Source organism: Salvelinus namaycush, chromosome 12 (genome assembly GCF_016432855.1).
Source record: "Salvelinus namaycush isolate Seneca chromosome 12, SaNama_1.0, whole genome shotgun sequence".
Classification (NCBI taxonomy): domain Eukaryota; kingdom Metazoa; phylum Chordata; class Actinopteri; order Salmoniformes; family Salmonidae; genus Salvelinus; species Salvelinus namaycush.
The window spans coordinates 20,627,833-20,644,671 of record NC_052318.1 but is presented as its reverse complement, the minus strand read 5'-3'; the positions used below and the strand labels follow the sequence as shown (position 1 = coordinate 20,644,671).

The window sequence follows — 16,839 nt, the reverse complement described above, 5'->3', positions numbered from 1 at the left end:
AGGATAGTCTTAATCGCAGATCGTCCAGTTTGTTTTCCAATGATTGCACGATGGCCAATAATACGGAGGGAAGTGGTGGTTTACCTACTCGTCAGCAAATTCTTACAAGGCTCCCCGCCCTCCTCCCCCTTTTCCTCCGTTTTTTTCTTCACGCTGATGACAGGGATTTGGGCCTTGTCTTGACAAAGCAGTGTATCCTTTTTGTCTGCCTTTTATTTTACATTTTTTAACCCTTATTTTACCAGGTAAGTTGACTGAGAACACATTCTCATTTACAGCAATGACCTGGGGAATAGTTACAGCGGAGAGGAGGAGGGATGAATGAGCCAATTGTGAGCTGGGGATGATTAGGTGGCCATGATGGTATGAAGGCCAGATTGGGAATTTAGCCAGGACACCGGGGTTAACATCCCTACTCTTAAGATAAGTTCCATGGGATCTTTAGTGACCAAAGAGAGTCAGGACACCCTTTTAACGTCCCATCTGAAAGACGGCACCCTACACAGGGCAATGTCCCCAATCACTGCCCTGGGGCATTGGGATATTTTTTTAGACCAGAGGAAAGGGTGCCTCCTACTGGCCCTCCAACACCACTTCCAGCAGCATCTGTTCTCCCATCCAGGGACTGACCAGGACCAAACTCATTAACGAAAAAAATCTTTGTCCAGTTTGAGGTGAGTAAACACTGTTCTGATGTCCAGAAGCTCTTTTCGGTCCTAAGAGACGGTAGCACCAACATGATGTACAAAATGAGTTTCAAACAATGTGAAAAAACAAACAAAATAGCACAGTTGGTTAGGAGCCCGTAAAACGGCAGCCATCCCCTCCGGCGCCATTATCCCTGCTGTCTCCTGAAGTCCATGAACAGCTCTGTCGTTTTGTTGACGTTGAGGGAGAGGTTATTTTTCTGGCACCACTGCTCCACTGCCCTCACCTCCTCCCTCTAGGCTGTCTAGTCATCGTTGGTAATCAGGACTAACACTGTTGTGTCGATATCAGCCTTCAATATGGAAGAGATAGCTTCTCTCCATCTTTATGGTTGAATAACACACAATTGCATAATTAGGAAATTGTACTGCTTCCCACGATGCAAGATGGCATTGATTTACCCCAGCGAAGATGGGCTACAGTAATTTGCAGAGGTCTCCGTGCTATTCACTCCCTCTAATGAAAATGAACACAATTAGGTTAACATACGAACAGATGCCATTCAAAACACATGAGTGGGCCCGACAAGGGACATTCCCCCTCGCAACCCCACACAGCGTTTATTAATGCGTAATTGTCCGCCCCTTGATTGCGTGAGACAAGCATTCGCTGCAGGTGTGCCATTGGCTTCCAACGGCCATTGTTAGCTTGGTGCCGTTGCCAGAGACTGTAATTGTTTTCCTCAGCTCTTCTTTTCCTCCTCTCCGCCTCCTAAGAGGGGCCCCCATCAATATAATTTCTCATATCATGCAGCTGGCAGATTTGGGAGAGGTAGGGGGGTTTCTAATTCTTTGCGCAGCAAGTGTCGGGCACCATCCCATTGATGTGCGGGTGACAGAGGGATGCCCAGCGCCTCGCTAAGAGTCGCCTACTATCTGCCAGGGCGATTAATGGGGGGGCTGTGCTGTTCATTAGCTTTTAATTGGAGTCAACCACTCCCAGTGCTCTTTTAGCAGTGGGAGATGTGTGTGCTTTAGTTATTGTTATTGTGCTGTAGTGTCACATCATTCACCCATCTCCACCCTTATTTCATACATCTCTGGAATGATTGAGTAAGAGGGATTTTAATCAGAACGAAAGCTCTACCTGTGTTTTGTCCTCTAGTTTTTATTGACATACCGCCTTGCGCTACGGGGCCTAGTCATAAGAGGTGTGGATATTTCATTTATCAACCTCAATCTGTTTTTGCCTTTGGATATGCAAAACTTAAGGGGATGCACTATTATTGAGTTTCGAAGGGCTCAGGATGAGAAAGTTTGGCTTGGTCTTCCCAGACCTTTCCTACCCTCCGAGCAGGAGAGAGCCATTTGGGAGATTTGACCGGATTACTTTCCACTCCTCTCCAATATGTAAAGCTGTGGCTGGTAGGGAAATCCACAGCCCAAAGTACAGTATACTTTAAGAGCTCTATTAGCCAGATTGTTGGACGTGCTACCTGTCCCAGACCTGCTGTTTTCAACTCTCTAGAGACAGCAGGAGCAGTAGAGATACTCTTACTGATCGGCTATGAAAAGCCAACTGACATTTACTCCTGAGGTGCTGACGTGCTGCACCCTCGACAACTACTGTGATTATTATTATTTGACCATGCTGGTCATTTATGAACATTTGAACATCTTAGCCATGTTCTGTTATAATCTCCACCCGGCACAGCCAGAAGAGGACTGGCCACCCCTCATAGCCTGGTTCCTCTCTAGGTTTCTTCCTAGGTTTTGGCCTTTCTAGGGAGTTTTTCCTAGCCACCGTGCTTCTACACCTGCATTGCTTGCTGTTTGGGGTTTTAGGCTGGGTTTCTGTACAGCACTTTGAGATATCAGCTGATGTAAGAAGGGCTTTATAAATACATTTGATTTGATTTGATTGTTCTGTTTTCCTCATTGACTTGAGTGAGGTTCTTATACTACCCCCCACGTGCTAGTTTGCCACTCCCACACCTCTCTTTTGGTTAAAGGATTAATTGGCCTGTTGCCTGCCTGCCTCTCCCCTCCCCTCCATATGTCTGTGTATGTCTGCTGTGTCATATCCACCTGAGCAAATTTTCAGAGGTGTGTTTATACTCCGCTGTCTAAGGGGATAAAAACAAGACACCGGAGGTGAAAAACTCCACCTCTGGAGTTTTTAGCACTTAGCTTGACTAGGGAGGGATATTTTCTGTCTGTCAGGTAGTCCCAGTATTTTAATGCAGCCTCCGCTCCAAGAACTCTGGGACAATTCTTATTCTGCCCGGTATACAAGCCACAGTGACTCAACAGGGAAACTCACTCAGCTTCCTATATTTGAAGTCAATAAGCTTCCACTGCGTTTGATACAACATCACTGGAATAGCAGGTAGCGTGGAGTGCTGCTTTTTGTAAGGAAACCTTGCTTAATATTTGCTCCAGTCGAGCCTGTTTGGAGGGTGGCAAGCAGGGAAAGTATAGATCTTATTATCGCTGCCAAGTTTTTAATGAGCTATTGACACCGATGAACCCAAACATCTGCTGGGCCCTTGCAGTTCATTATGGGATAAATCCAATTAAGTAGCACCACCACCGAGCTCGAGTTTGTCAGCTCCCGACGTGTGTGAAACTCATCAGTGGCACAAGCCCAGTTAGTAAGGCTCCCGCCGCAAGATAGTCCCCCCTATTTGTCTGTTCAGCCATTATTTTTTTCAAGCCTCTGTTTATAGGAATGGAATATGTTCTTTGTTAGAAATAATACCAAAAAAATAATACACTGCTCAAAAAAATAAAGGGAACACTTAAACAACACAATGTAACTCCAAGTCAATCACACTTCTGTGAAATCAAACTGTCCACTTAGGAAGCAACACTGATTGACAATAAATTTCACATGCTGTTGTGCAAATGGAATAGACAAAAGGTGGAAATTATAGGCACTTAGCAAGACACCCCCAATAAAGGAGTGATTCTGCAGGTGGTGACCACAGACCACTTCTCAGTTCCTATGCTTCCTGGCTGATGTTTTGGTCACTTTTGAATGCTGGCGGTGCTCTCACTCTAATGGTAGCATGAGACGGAGTCTACAACCCACACAAGTGGCTCAGGTAGTGCAGCTCATCCAGGATGGCACATCAATGCGAGCTGTGGCAAGAAGGTTTGCTGTGTCTGTCAGCGTAGTGTCCAGAGCATGGAGGCGCTACCAGGAGACAGGCCAGTACATCAGGAGACGTGGAGAAGGCCGTAGGAGGGCAACAACCCAGCAGCAGGACCGCTACCTCCGCCTTTGTGCAAGGATGAGCACTGCCAGAGCCCTGCAAAATGACCTCCAGCAGGCCACAAATGTGCATGTGTCAGCATATGGTCTCACAAGGGGTCTGAGGATCTCATCTCGGTACCTAATGGCAGTCAGGCTCCCTCTGGCGAGCACATGGAGGGCTGTGCGGCCCCACAAAGAAATGCCACCCCACACCATGACTGACCCACCGCCAAACCGGTCATGCTGGAGGATGTTGCAGGCAGCAGAACGTTCTCCACGGCATCTCCAGACTCTGTCACGTCTGTCACATGTGCTCATGTGCTCAGTGTGAACCTGCTTTCATCTGTGAAGAGCACAGGGCGCCAGTGGCGAATTTGCCAATCTTGGTGTTCTCTGGCAAATGCCAAACGTCCTGCACGGTGTTGGGCTGTAAGCACAACCCCCACCTGTGGACGTTGGGCCCTCATACCACCCTCATGGAGTCTGTTTCTGACCGTTTGAGCAGACACATGCACATTTGTGGCCTGCTGGAGGTCATTTTGCAGGGCCCTGGCAGTGCTCCTCCTTGCACAAAGGCGGAGGTAGCGGTCCGGCTGCTGGGTTGTTGGCCTCCTCCACGTCTCCTGATGTACTGGCCTGTCTCCTGGTAGCGCCTCCATGCTCTGGACACTACGCTGACAGACACAGCAAACCTTCTTGCCACAGCTCACATTGATGTGCCATCCTGGATGAGCTGCACTACCTGAGCCACTTGTGTGGGTTGTAGACTCCGTCTCATGCTACCACTAGAGTGAGAGCACCGCCAGCATTCAAAAGTGACCAAAACATCAGCCAGGAAGCATAGGAACTGAGAAGTGGTCTGTGGTCACCACCTGCAGAACCACTCCTTTATTGGGGGTGTCTTGCTAATTGCCTATAATTTCCACCTTTTGTCTATTCCATTTGCACAACAGCATGTGAAATTTATTGTCAATCAGTGTTGCTTCCTAAGTGGACAGTTTGATTTCACAGAAGTGTGATTGACTTGGAGTTACATTGTGTTGTTTAAGTGTTCCCTTTATTTTTTTGAGCAGTGTAGAAGATTAATGGAGTGTGTACAAATGCAGACCGCCTCAAGGCCGGGTTGGTTTGATTCTGAAATTGTTCCATGCTGGAACAAAAGCAATGCGGGTCGTTCCACGAAATGAGTCCCCTTTGGGTCGTGTAACTTTTGATTTCACTGAACTTTTACATTCTGTCATGAAGAACACATGTTCAACTTAATAAAAAACATGTTTCCCAATTCAAGAGGTTAAGTAAAAAAAAAAAAGATATACTATAGTGAATTCCTATTTTAGTTCCCCAAAAAGTAACAGGGTTGACGATTTCATCTTAAATCAGCCATAAATCCCCTTGTGACAGAGGTACTGAAGCTTGTTGTGTGTAACAGGGGTGGGCAATTGAATGAAAGCTTCTTCTTTTTTTTAATGAAATTGTTAAAATAATTAAAATTCTGTCTATGGGTAACAGGTTTGACATGTTTGATTTTATTTATTTATTTAAGGAATAGTTTCACCAACAAGTAATTCAGTCCACATAAAAGGGTTGACCATAAAATGAGGGACAAAAAAATAAATAATAATCACATGAAAAAATGTATGATCTTCAAAAATGACTTTGTCAAAGCAACAAAATAACTAGGGCTTTACAATGATGGTTGGTTAAAATCTTCCTAGAAGTCACAGAGACTACTCAGAGGGACATGTCAAAATGCTGAAATTGGCAATTTAAGTCTTTATTCATATAAAAAATCTGACGTGTTGAATTTTCCATGTGGTCTATATTAAAGGGCACTTCATTTAATATAACAGGCTTTTAAAATGCAATATTGGTGCACGATTTCTACTTAAAATATCAAAGGAACGCAAAAGGGAACCATTTTGTGGACTTTCTTCTCCACACGTGTATCTATTTAATAAGGTGAAAAAGCCTTCTGGAGTCGAACAGAATACATTACAACAAAATATACTGAACAAAAAAATAAATGCAACATGCAACAATATTTTTTTTTTACTGAGTTACAGTTCATATCAGGAAATCAGTCAATTGAAATAAATTAATTAGGCCCTAATCTATGGATTTCACATGACTGGGAATACAGATATGCATCTGTTGGTGACAGATACCTTTAAAACAAAATGGGCCCCATCATCTTGTCACGGTATCTCTGTGCATTCAAATTGATAAAATACAATTGTGTTCGTTGTCCGGAGATTAAGCCTGCCCATACCATAACGCCACCGCCACCACTCTTTTCACAACGTTGACATCAGCTAACCGCTCGCGCACACGATGCCGTACACGTGGTCTGCGGTTGTGAGGCAGGTTGGAGGCACTGCCAAATTCTCTAAAATTACTTTTGGTAGAGAAATTAACATTCAATTACCTGGCAACAGCTCTGGTGGACACTCCTGCAGTCAGCATACCAATTGCACGCTCCCTCAAAACTTGAGACGTCTGTGGCATTGTGGTGTTTGACAAAACTGTACATTTTAGAGTGTCCTTTTATTGTCCCCAGCACAAGGTGCACCTGTGTAATGATCATGCTGTTTAATCAGCTTCTTGATATGCCAGATCTGTCAGGTGGATGGATTATCTTGGCAAAGGAGAAATCCTCACTAACGTGGATGTAAACAAATTTGTGCACAACATTTGAGAGAAATAAGCTTTTGTGCATATGGACAATTTCTGCGATCTTTTATTTCAGCTCATGAAACATGGGACCAACACTTTACATGTTGCTTTTATATTTTTGTTCAGTGTACACTACCAGTCAAAAGTTTAAGAACCCCGACTCATTCAAGGGTTTTTCTTTATTTTTACAATTTTCTACATTGTAGAATAAAAGTGAAGACATCAAAACTATGAAATAACACATATGGAATCATGCAGTAACCAAAAAAGTGTTAAACAAATCAAAATGTATTTTATATTTGAGATTCTTCAAAGTAGCCACCCTTTGCCTTGATGACAGCTTTGCACAGGTAGTCACCTGGAATGCGTTTCAATTGACATGTGTGCCTTAAAAGTTAATTTGTGGAATTTCTTTCCTTAATGCATTTGAGCCAATCAGTTGTGTTGTGACAAGGTAGGGGGGTATACAGAAGATAGCCCAATTTGGTAAAAGACCAAGTCCATATTATAGTAAGAAAAGCTCAAATAAGCAAAGAGAAACGACAGTTCATCATTACTTAAAGACATGAAGGTCTGTCAATCCGGAAAATGTCTAAATCTGAAATGTTCTTCAAGTGCAAAGTCCATGCAAAGTCCAAAAACCATCAAGTGCTGTGATGAAACTGGCGCTCATGAGGACCGCCAAAGGAATGGAATACCCAGAGTTACCTCTGCTGCAGAGGATAAGTTCATTAGAGTTACCAGCCTCAGAAATTGCAGCCCAAATAAATGCTTCACAGAGTTCAAGTAACAGACACATCTCAACATCAACTGTTCAGAGGAGGCTGCGTGAATCAGGCCTTCATGGTCTAATTTCTGCAAAGAAACCACTGCTAAAGGACACCAAAAAGAAGACTTGCTTGGGCCAAAAAACACAAGCAATGAACATTAGACCAGTGGAAATTTGTCCGTTGATCTGGAGTCCAAATTGGAGATTTTTGGTTCAAACCGCCATGTCTTTGTGAGACACGGTGTGGGTGAACGGATGATCTCTGCATGTGTATTTCCCAATGTAAAGCAGGGAGGAGGAGGTGTAGGGGTGCTTTGATGGTGACACTGTCTGTGATTTATTTATAATTCAATGCACACCTAACCAGCATCTGGTTTGGGTTTAGTGGGACTATCATTTGTTCTTCAACAGGACAATGACCAATACACTTCCAGGCTGTGTAAGAGATATTTGACCAAGAAGGTGAGTGATGGAATGCTGCATCAGATGACCTGGCCTCCACAACCCCCCGACTTCAACCCAATTGAGATGGTTTGGGATGAGTGAATGAAAAGCAGCCAACAAGTGCTCAGCATATGTGGGAGCTCCTTCAAGACAGTTGGAAAAGCATTCCAGGTGAAGCTTGCTGAGAGAATGCCAAGAGTGTGCAAAGCTGTCATCAAGGCAAACGGTGGCTATTTGAAGAATCTCAAAAATCAAATATATTTTGATTTGTTAAACACTACCTTGAATGAGTAGGTCTTCTAAAACATTTGACCGGTAGTGTATATTACAACTGTTCCTCTTTGTCTAATGTACTGAAGTAAAGTACAGTTTAAATATACCCCTTTACACAGAAGATGATCAACTATAGGCACTTCATCAATCTACTTTCTTCTTCTTAACGCCAAGCTGATTTCTTCAGTCAGTGTAGAAACTCATCATGCCACTACTCCCCAAGCTCCCTCCTGTCTCACCTTTGGCAAAGATAATCAACATGGGTGCACTGTTCCGAAAAACGACGTGAAAGCAACTGCCCTGTCAAAGCACGCCTTATGAATCACAGGGAGTTTGGGACAGGTAACAACTAAGCTCTGACATCCCATGATCCATGAATGTACTTTATTGACAAGCCAAACATACAAATCTCTTTAAGTACCTCTCCCTTGGAGAAATATGCTGGCAAACTCGTCCACTTGTCCCCCCCTGGGGAGATGGAAAGTGCTACAGATATACCGACGGTATTCTGGGTGGGCTCCAGTAAAGGGAAGGTGACCCTTGTATACACCACAAGATGGCCGCAGACTTTGAGTGTTGTTGACGTGAAGAAACATTTGGAAAGATGTATTGCTGCCCATTGTGATGTGATCCTCGTAGTAAAATTAAAGAATGTGTGTTTCAGTCTGGAAAAACTAAAGGGATATGGCACCAGTGAACCCAATTGGTTATGGTTAGGGTAAGAGTTATGGGTTGGCATGCCAGTCACATCTGTAAGTCACACCTGTTTTATTTACCCCAGCTTTTAGCTCTGGAAGGTCAATTGAAAATGTTCAATAGCCTTGGTTACATCCTAAATGAAACCCTCTTTTTTTATTTAGTGCACTACTTATGACAAGAGCCCTATGGGCTCTGGTCAAAATAGTGCACTATAATGGAAATAGGATGCCATTTGAGACACAGCCCTAGTCAACACCAAGTATGCTTAACATTTTGAGGTGAAGTCATAGCAGAGGTCCTTAGATTTCCCTCAAATCTCTTTTGACATCATTCATAAGCTATGAAAAGAGCCCACTGGCATATGCTCATTTCAGACACACAAGTTGCAGCTAGTATTACAAACTGTCAGTCAGAACCGAAAGCAATGAAAGTGATGGAGAAATGTAATCCTCCATTTCAGCAGATACAAGCACCATTTCTTAATTTCTTTACCTTCAAGCTTGAATCAAATGTATTTTGACAACAGGTGTAGACTAACAGTGCAATGCTTACTTATGGGCTCTTCCCAACAATGTAGAGAGAAAGAAAATAGAGAAATAGAAAAGTAAAACAAATAATAATGCAAGTAATAATAAATACACAATGAATAACGATAACTTGGCTATATACACAGGGTACCAGTACATAGTTGATGTGCATGGGTACGAGGTAATTGAGGTAGATACTGTATGTACATATAACTAGGAATAAATTGACAGATAATGAATAGTAGAAGCAGCATATGTGATTAGTCAAAAAAGTTAGTGCAAAAAGGGTCAATACAGATAGTCTGGGTAGCTATTTGGTTAACTAATTAACTATTTATCAGTCTTATGGCTTGGAGTAGAAGCTGTTCAGGGTCCTGTTGGTTTCAGACTTGGTGAATCGGTACCGCTTGACATGCGGTAGCAGAGAGAACAGTCTATGACTTGGGTGGCTGGGGTCTTTTAAGATTTTTAGGGCCTTCCTCTGACACCGCCTGATATAGTTGTGGGTGAACAGGGAATACAGGAGGGGACTAAGCACGCACCCCTGAGGGGCCCCCGTGTTGAAGGTCAGCGTGGTGGATGTGTTGTTGCCTACTCTCATCACCTGGGGCGGCCCATCAGGATGTCCAGGATCCAGTTGCAGAAGGAGGTATTCATTTCCAGGGTACTTAGCTTAGTGATGAGCTTTGAGGGCACTATGGTGTTGAACGCTGAGCTTTAGTCAATGAACATCCTTATCACATCTGTGTTCTTCTTGTTCAGGTGGGAAAAGGCAGTGTGGAGTGCAATAGAGATGATGTCTTCTGTGGTTCTATTGGGGCGCTATGCGAATTGGAGTGGGTCCAGGGTGTCTGCGATGATGGTGTTTATGTGAGCCATGACCAGTCTTCCAAAGCATTTCATGGCTACAGATGTGAGTGCTACAGGGCAATAGTAATTTGACAGGTTACCTTGGCGTTCTTGGGCACAAGGACAATGGTGGTCTGCTGGAAACATGAAGTTATTACAGACTTGGTCAGGGAGAGGTTTAAAATGTCAGTGAAGATACTTGCAAGCTGGTCAACACATGCTTTGAGTAAGCGTCCTGGAAGTCCGTCTGGCCCTGCGGCCTTTTGAATGTTAACCTGTTTAAAGATTTTACTCACATCGGCTACGGAGAGCGTGATCACACAGTTGTCCAGAACAGCTGATGCTCTCATGCATGGTTCAGTGTTTCTTGCCTCGAAGCAAGCATAGAAGGCATTTAGCTCGCCTGGTAGGCTTGCGTCACTGGGATGCTTACGGCTGTGTTTCCCTTTGTAATCTGTGATATTTTGCAAGCCCTGCCACATCCAGCGAGCGTCAGAGCCAGTGTATTAGGATTCGATCATAGTCCTGTATTGATGCTTTGTCTGTCTGACGGTTCGTCAGAGGGCGTAGCAGGATTTCTTATAAGCATTATTTTCCTGCAGGGATGGGCAGCATTCATTTCATTTTATTGCCATGCATTATTGGCATTATTGGCGGCAGATAGCCTAGTGGTTAGAGCGTTGGGCCAATAACCGAAAGGTTGCTAGATCGGTAAAAATCTGTCGTTCTGCCCCTGAACAAGGCAGTTAACCCACTGTTCCTAGGCCGTAATTGTAAATAAGAATTTGTTCTTAACTGACTTGCCCAGTTAAATAAAGGTTAAAAAGAAAAGCATAATTTCAAATATTATTTGCTTATCCTGTCAGTGATATTAAAAGGCTTGGTAAACACAGCATGTTTGAAGACAACGTTTAAGCTGTCACTGCCCACGCACGTCCGTCTTTCTGATGTGTCCCTCCCTGCCTGCCTGTCTTCCACATCTCATCATTAGTCTGTTGGAAAGTGTCTCTGGGCCCTCCTGCCGTGATGTTCTGATGGAACACAGACAACAAACAAAGAAGGGAGGGAGGTAGGAAGGGAGAATGTCTGCAAATTTCCCCCCACCTACACAGATGTTAACACAGTGGTATCTGTCTGGCTAGATAGGGACAGACCGGCAAACAGTTGTGGCGGCGGGCGCAAGTCACTGCTCACACCTTTCAGCACAACAGAAAATTCTCTCCTCTCTCTCTCTATTTCCCTCTTTCTCTCTCTCCCCCCTCATTTCATTAACCTGTTTGGTTGTTGTCTCTCTCATCGCTGGAAAAAGCTGCCCCAATCACTCGCTCTTTGCACTACTTTAACACTTCCCACTGTTTTTTGGTACACTCTCAGGCAATCTGAGCAGCATGCCGAGTGTCGAGCCTCTCTCCTGACTGAAAGCCTCAGCCCCAGGTTCTTATTAATGCAGCACCAGCACTCCGACTGAGAGAATGTCACTTTTGATGTCCCCCTACAGTTATTGGTGGGGGGTGAGCCGACTAATGAAGTAAAAGTAAAATGCCTTGAGCTGAAAGTCTGTGTGTCGAACGTCCCTCCCTCCCTTGGACATCACGTTGTGCAACTGTGTTTGTTTGTTTGTTGATGTCATGGGCGTTGGACATTGCATTTTCATCACTAATCATGTCCATGTTTTTTTAAAGGATAGAGTTTGGGATTTCTAGTTTTTTTCTGTTTGAACTTGTGATGGGGCTTTTTATTGATATAATGCCAGCTCCAGTGGATTATGCACTAGCCAAGCATTTTTCGAGAATGGTGAATTTACGTTATGGTGTACGTATTTACAGTACCAGTCAAAGTTTGGACTCGCCTACTCATTCAAAGGTTTTTCTCTATTTTTACTATTTTCTACGTTGTAGAATAATAGTGAAGACATCAAAACTATGAAATAACACATAAGTAGTAAGCAAAAAAGTGTTAAACAAATCAAAATATATTTTATATTTGAAATTCTTCAAAGTAGCCTCCCTTTGCCTTGACAGCTTTGCACACCCTTGGCATTCTCTCAACAAGCTTTCCTGAAATGCTTTTCCAACAGTCTTTGAAAATATGCATTTGTTGGCTGCTTTTCCCTCACTCTGCGGTCCAACTCATCCCAAACCGTCTCAATTGGGTTGAGGTTGGGTGATTGTGGAGGCCAGGTCATCTGATGCAGCACTCCATCACTCTCCTTCTTGGTCAAATAGCCCTTACACAGCCTGGAGGTGTGTTGGGTCATTGTCCTGTTGAAAAACAATTGATCGTGTCTATTACTTGAACTCTGTGAAGCATTTATTTGGGCTGATATTTCTGAGGCTGGTATTTCTAATGAACTTATCCTCTGCAGCAGTGTTAACTCTGGGTCTTCCTTTCCAGTGGTGGTCCTCATGAGAGCCAGTTTCATCATAGTGCTTGATGGTTTTTGCGACTGACCTTAATGTCTTAAAGTAATGATGGACTGTCGTTTCGCTTTGCTTATTTGAGCTGTTCTTGCCATAATATGGACTTGGTATTTTACCAAATCTTCTGTATACCACCCCTACCTTGTCACAACACAACTGATTGTGTCAAACTCATTAAAAGGAAATAAATCCCACAAATTAACTCTTAACAAGGCACACCTGTTAATTTAAATGCATTCCAGGTGACTATCTCATGAGGCTGGTTGAGAGAGTGCCAAGAGTGTGCAAAGCTGTCATCAAGTCAAAGGGTGGCTACTTTAAAGAATCTCAAATATAAAATATATTTAGATTTGTTAAGCACTTTTTTGGTTACTACATGATTCCATATGTGTTATTTCATAGTTTTGATGTCTTCACTATTATTCTACAATGTTGAAAATTGTAAAAATAAAGAAAAACCCTTGAATGAGTAGGTGTGTCCAAACTTTTGACTGGTATTGTACATGGTAATTACTTGTCCAATAGGGGCAATGCGATTGCCTGTTAACATACTGTAGCCTCGCAATGAGGAAGGGCTAAACCGTGAGTTACGGCTTCTTAACTACTTGGAATGAATACCTAAACTTAATTAATGTTTTACATAACTTGGTTCATGACAGGCTTAGAGGCACACAAATACACTATCACTGGTATCAATAATGTCCTCATCACAATTGCCTTATTTCACTGCAGACCTAGGTCCAAATACTATTTTAAATCATTTCTAATACTTTATCTGTGCTTGATTATGCTGGCCTGACTTCATGCCAATACAACAGTCTCAAAGCTCAACCCTGCCAATCTGGCACTCTAGGCAGCCAAGCACAAACGCTCAAAGTATTTGAAAGATTTCAAGTGGTATTTTACCCCAGGTCTGTTTCGTTGTGTATTTTGTTTTCATGGTTTACTCATTAGTTTCTGTGTCTGTCATGTATTTGTTTTCTTCATCCAGATGCCCCCACCACTACCCCTATACCCACTACAGCTACCACCACAATTCCCACCACCACCACCATCTCTCTCCCTGAAGCCACTGCAGGTACAGTATAACCTCCCACCACCTCCCTGTGTTTGTGTGTGCGTGTGCTGGTTGTGCGTGCATTGTTTGTGTGCATATGCGTTACCCACCACACCACAAACACCACCACTTACAACATCCACACTGTGAGTGTGTGTGTATGTAAGCATGTTTATTCTACAGGTATCATTACCACCACCCTCTACTCATGGTAATGTATGACCTGACAACCCCCTAGTGTGTGAGGAAAATAGAAATATTTGCTGTCTGCCAGTCCTGATAAGATTGAGACGTATTGTTATGTTTTTATTGTTGATCTCTGGAAGTTTGCAACCAAATCCTGGGCTGGTAGATACCATGCAATCTCTACCAAGTCTGATTAAAAAATAGAGCACGTCTTGGTCTGGTACATAATAATGTCAGAAGTCTAACCCCGAAAATGGACATGATTTAGAAAATATGAGCAAATATGACAAATGCAGACATAATGGTGTTATCAGAATCGCAGGCCTTGGGCACAGACAGACGCTCCTGGCTCAGCACGTCCCAACATTCCAAACAGGTGTCAGTCATGAATAGACCAAGGCAAAAACAGGCCTAATCAGTCAGGATTCTTTTTCCAAACAATTTCCATAAAATTGAGACTGAGATCTAAAAAATAATAGTGGACATACAGTTGAAGTCGGAAGTTTACATACACCTTAGCCAAATACAATTAACCTCTCTGCGCACAGATCCCTTTAGCGGGATCATTTTCCTAAACAATCGCTGAATTGCAGGGCGCCAAATTCAAAAATATTACTAAAAATATTTATAATCATGGAATCACAAGTGAAATATACCAAAACACAGCTTAGCTTGTTGTTAATCCACCTATCGTGTCAGATTTTGAAAATATGCTTTACAGCGAAAGCAATCAAAGCCTTTGTGAGTGTATCAATCAATGCTAGAACAGCTAGCCCCAAATTAGCATGGTCACGAAAGTCAGAAAAGCAATAAAATTAATGGCTTACGTTTGATAATCTTCGGATGTTTGCACTCACGAGACTCCCAGTTACACAATAAATGTTCTTTTTGTTCGATAAATATTAGTTTTATAACAGAAAAACGCCATTTGGGTTGCGCGTTATGTTCAGAAAACCACAGCCTCGTTCCGTTCGACGAAAATTCCAAAAAGTATTGTAGAAACATATCAAATGTTTTTTATAATCAATCCTCAGGTTGTTTTTAACATACATAATCGATAATATTTCAACCGGACCGTAACCTATTCAATAAAAGAGAGAAAGAAAATATCGAGCTACCCCTCTCGCGCAAGGAACTAATCAAAGGACACCTGACTAGTTTTGAAAAATCTTTTTCAAAATAAAAGCCTGAAACTGTCTAAAGCCTGGTCCACAGCCTGAGGAAGCCATTGGAAAAGGAATCTGGTTGTTACCCCTTTAAATGGAAGAGGGACGGGCAATGAAACACAGATTTAAAAATAAAAATAAAATTAAAAAAAACATTAAAAATAAAAAAAATCACTTCCGGGTTAGATTTCCTCAGGTTTTCGCCTGCAAAATCAGTTTTGTTATACTCACAGACAATATTTTGACAGTTTTGGAAACTTTGGAGTGTTTTCTATCCTAATCTGTAAATTATATGCATATTCTACGATCTGGGCCTGAGAAATAGTCCGTTTACCTTGGGAACGTTATTTAAAAAATATAAAAAATCTGACCCCTAGCGTCAAGAAGTTAAACTCAGTTTTTTACAATTCCTGACATTTAATCCTAGTAAAAATTCCCTGTTTTAGGTCAATTTGGATCACTTTATTTTAAGAATGTGAAATGTCAGAATAATAGTAGAGAGAATGATTTATTTCAGCTTTTATTTCTTTCATCACATTCCCAGTGGGTCAGAAGTTTACATACACTCAATTAGTATTTGGTAGCATTGCCTTTAAATTGTTTAACTTGGGTCAAACGTTTCAGGTAGCCTTCCACAAGCTTCCCACAATAACTTGGGTGAATTTTGTCCCATTCCTCCTGACAGAGCTGGTGTAACTGAGTCAGGTTTGTAGGCCTCCTTGCTCGCACACTCTTTTTCAGTTCTGCCCACAAATTTTCTATAGGATTGAGGTCAGGGCTTTGTGATGGCCACTCCAATACCTTGACTTTGTTGTCCTTAAGCCATTTTGCCACAACTTTGGAAGTATGCTTGGGGTCATTGTCCGTTTGGAAGACCCATTTGCGACCAAGCTTTAACTTCCTGACTGATGTCTTGAGATGTTGCTTCAATATATCCATATAATTTTTCACCCTCATGATGCCATTTATTTTGTGAAGTGCACCAGTCCCTCTTGCAGCAAAGCACCCACACAACATGATGCTGCCACCCCGTGCTTCACGGTTGGGATGGTGTTCTTCGGCTTGCAAGCCTCCCCCTTTTTCCTCCAAACATAACGATGGTCATTATGGCCTAAAAGTTCTATTTTTGTTTCCTCAGACCAGAGGACATTTCTCCAAAAAGTATGATCTTTGTCCCCATGTGCAGTTGCAAACTGTAGTCTGTCTTTTTTATGGCGGTTTTGGAGCAGTGGCGGCTTCCTTGCTGAGCGGCCTTTCAGGTTATGTCGATATAGGACTCGTTTTACTGTGGGTATAGATACTTTTGTACCCATTTCCTCCAGCATCTTCACAAGGTCCTTTGATGTTGTTCTGGGATTGATTTGCACTTTTCGCACCAAAGTACGTGCATCTCTAGGAGACAGAATGCGTCTCCTTCCTGAGCGGTATGACGGCTGCGGGGTCCCATGGTGTTTATACTTGTGTACTATTGTTTGTACAGATGAACGTGGTACCTTCAGACGTTTGGAAATTGCTCCCAAGGATGAACCAGACTTGTGGAGGTCTACATAGTTTTTTCTGAGGTCTTGGCTGATTTCTTTTGATGTCAAGCAAAGAGGCACTGAGTTTGAAGGTAGGCCTTGAAATACATCCACAGGTACACCTCCAATTGACTCAAATTATGTCAATTAGCCTATCAGAAGCTTCTAAAGCCATGACATAATTTTCGGGAATTTTCCAAGCTGTTTAAAGGCACAGTCAACTTAGTGTATGTAAACTTCTGACCCACTGGAATTGTGATACAGTAAATTATAACTGAAATTATCTGTCTGTAAATTGTTGGAAAAATGACTTGTGTCATGCACAAAGTAGATAACCGACTTGCCAAAAC

At 42.6% G+C, this 16,839-nt stretch overlaps 1 protein-coding gene across 1 annotated transcript in view; it reads left to right on the top strand.

Annotated features, from left to right (window-relative positions):
- LOC120056988 (cell adhesion molecule 1-like) overlaps positions 1–13,752 on the top strand; it is a 438,190-nt gene extending 424,438 nt beyond the window's left edge. The window contains exon 9 of the mRNA XM_039005316.1: positions 13,552–13,752. Within this exon, the coding sequence (XP_038861244.1) occupies positions 13,552–13,649 (98 nt within the window). The 3' untranslated portion in view covers positions 13,650–13,752. The remainder of the gene's footprint in view (positions 1–13,551) is intronic.
- Positions 13,753–16,839: the final 3,087 nt, after the last annotated feature.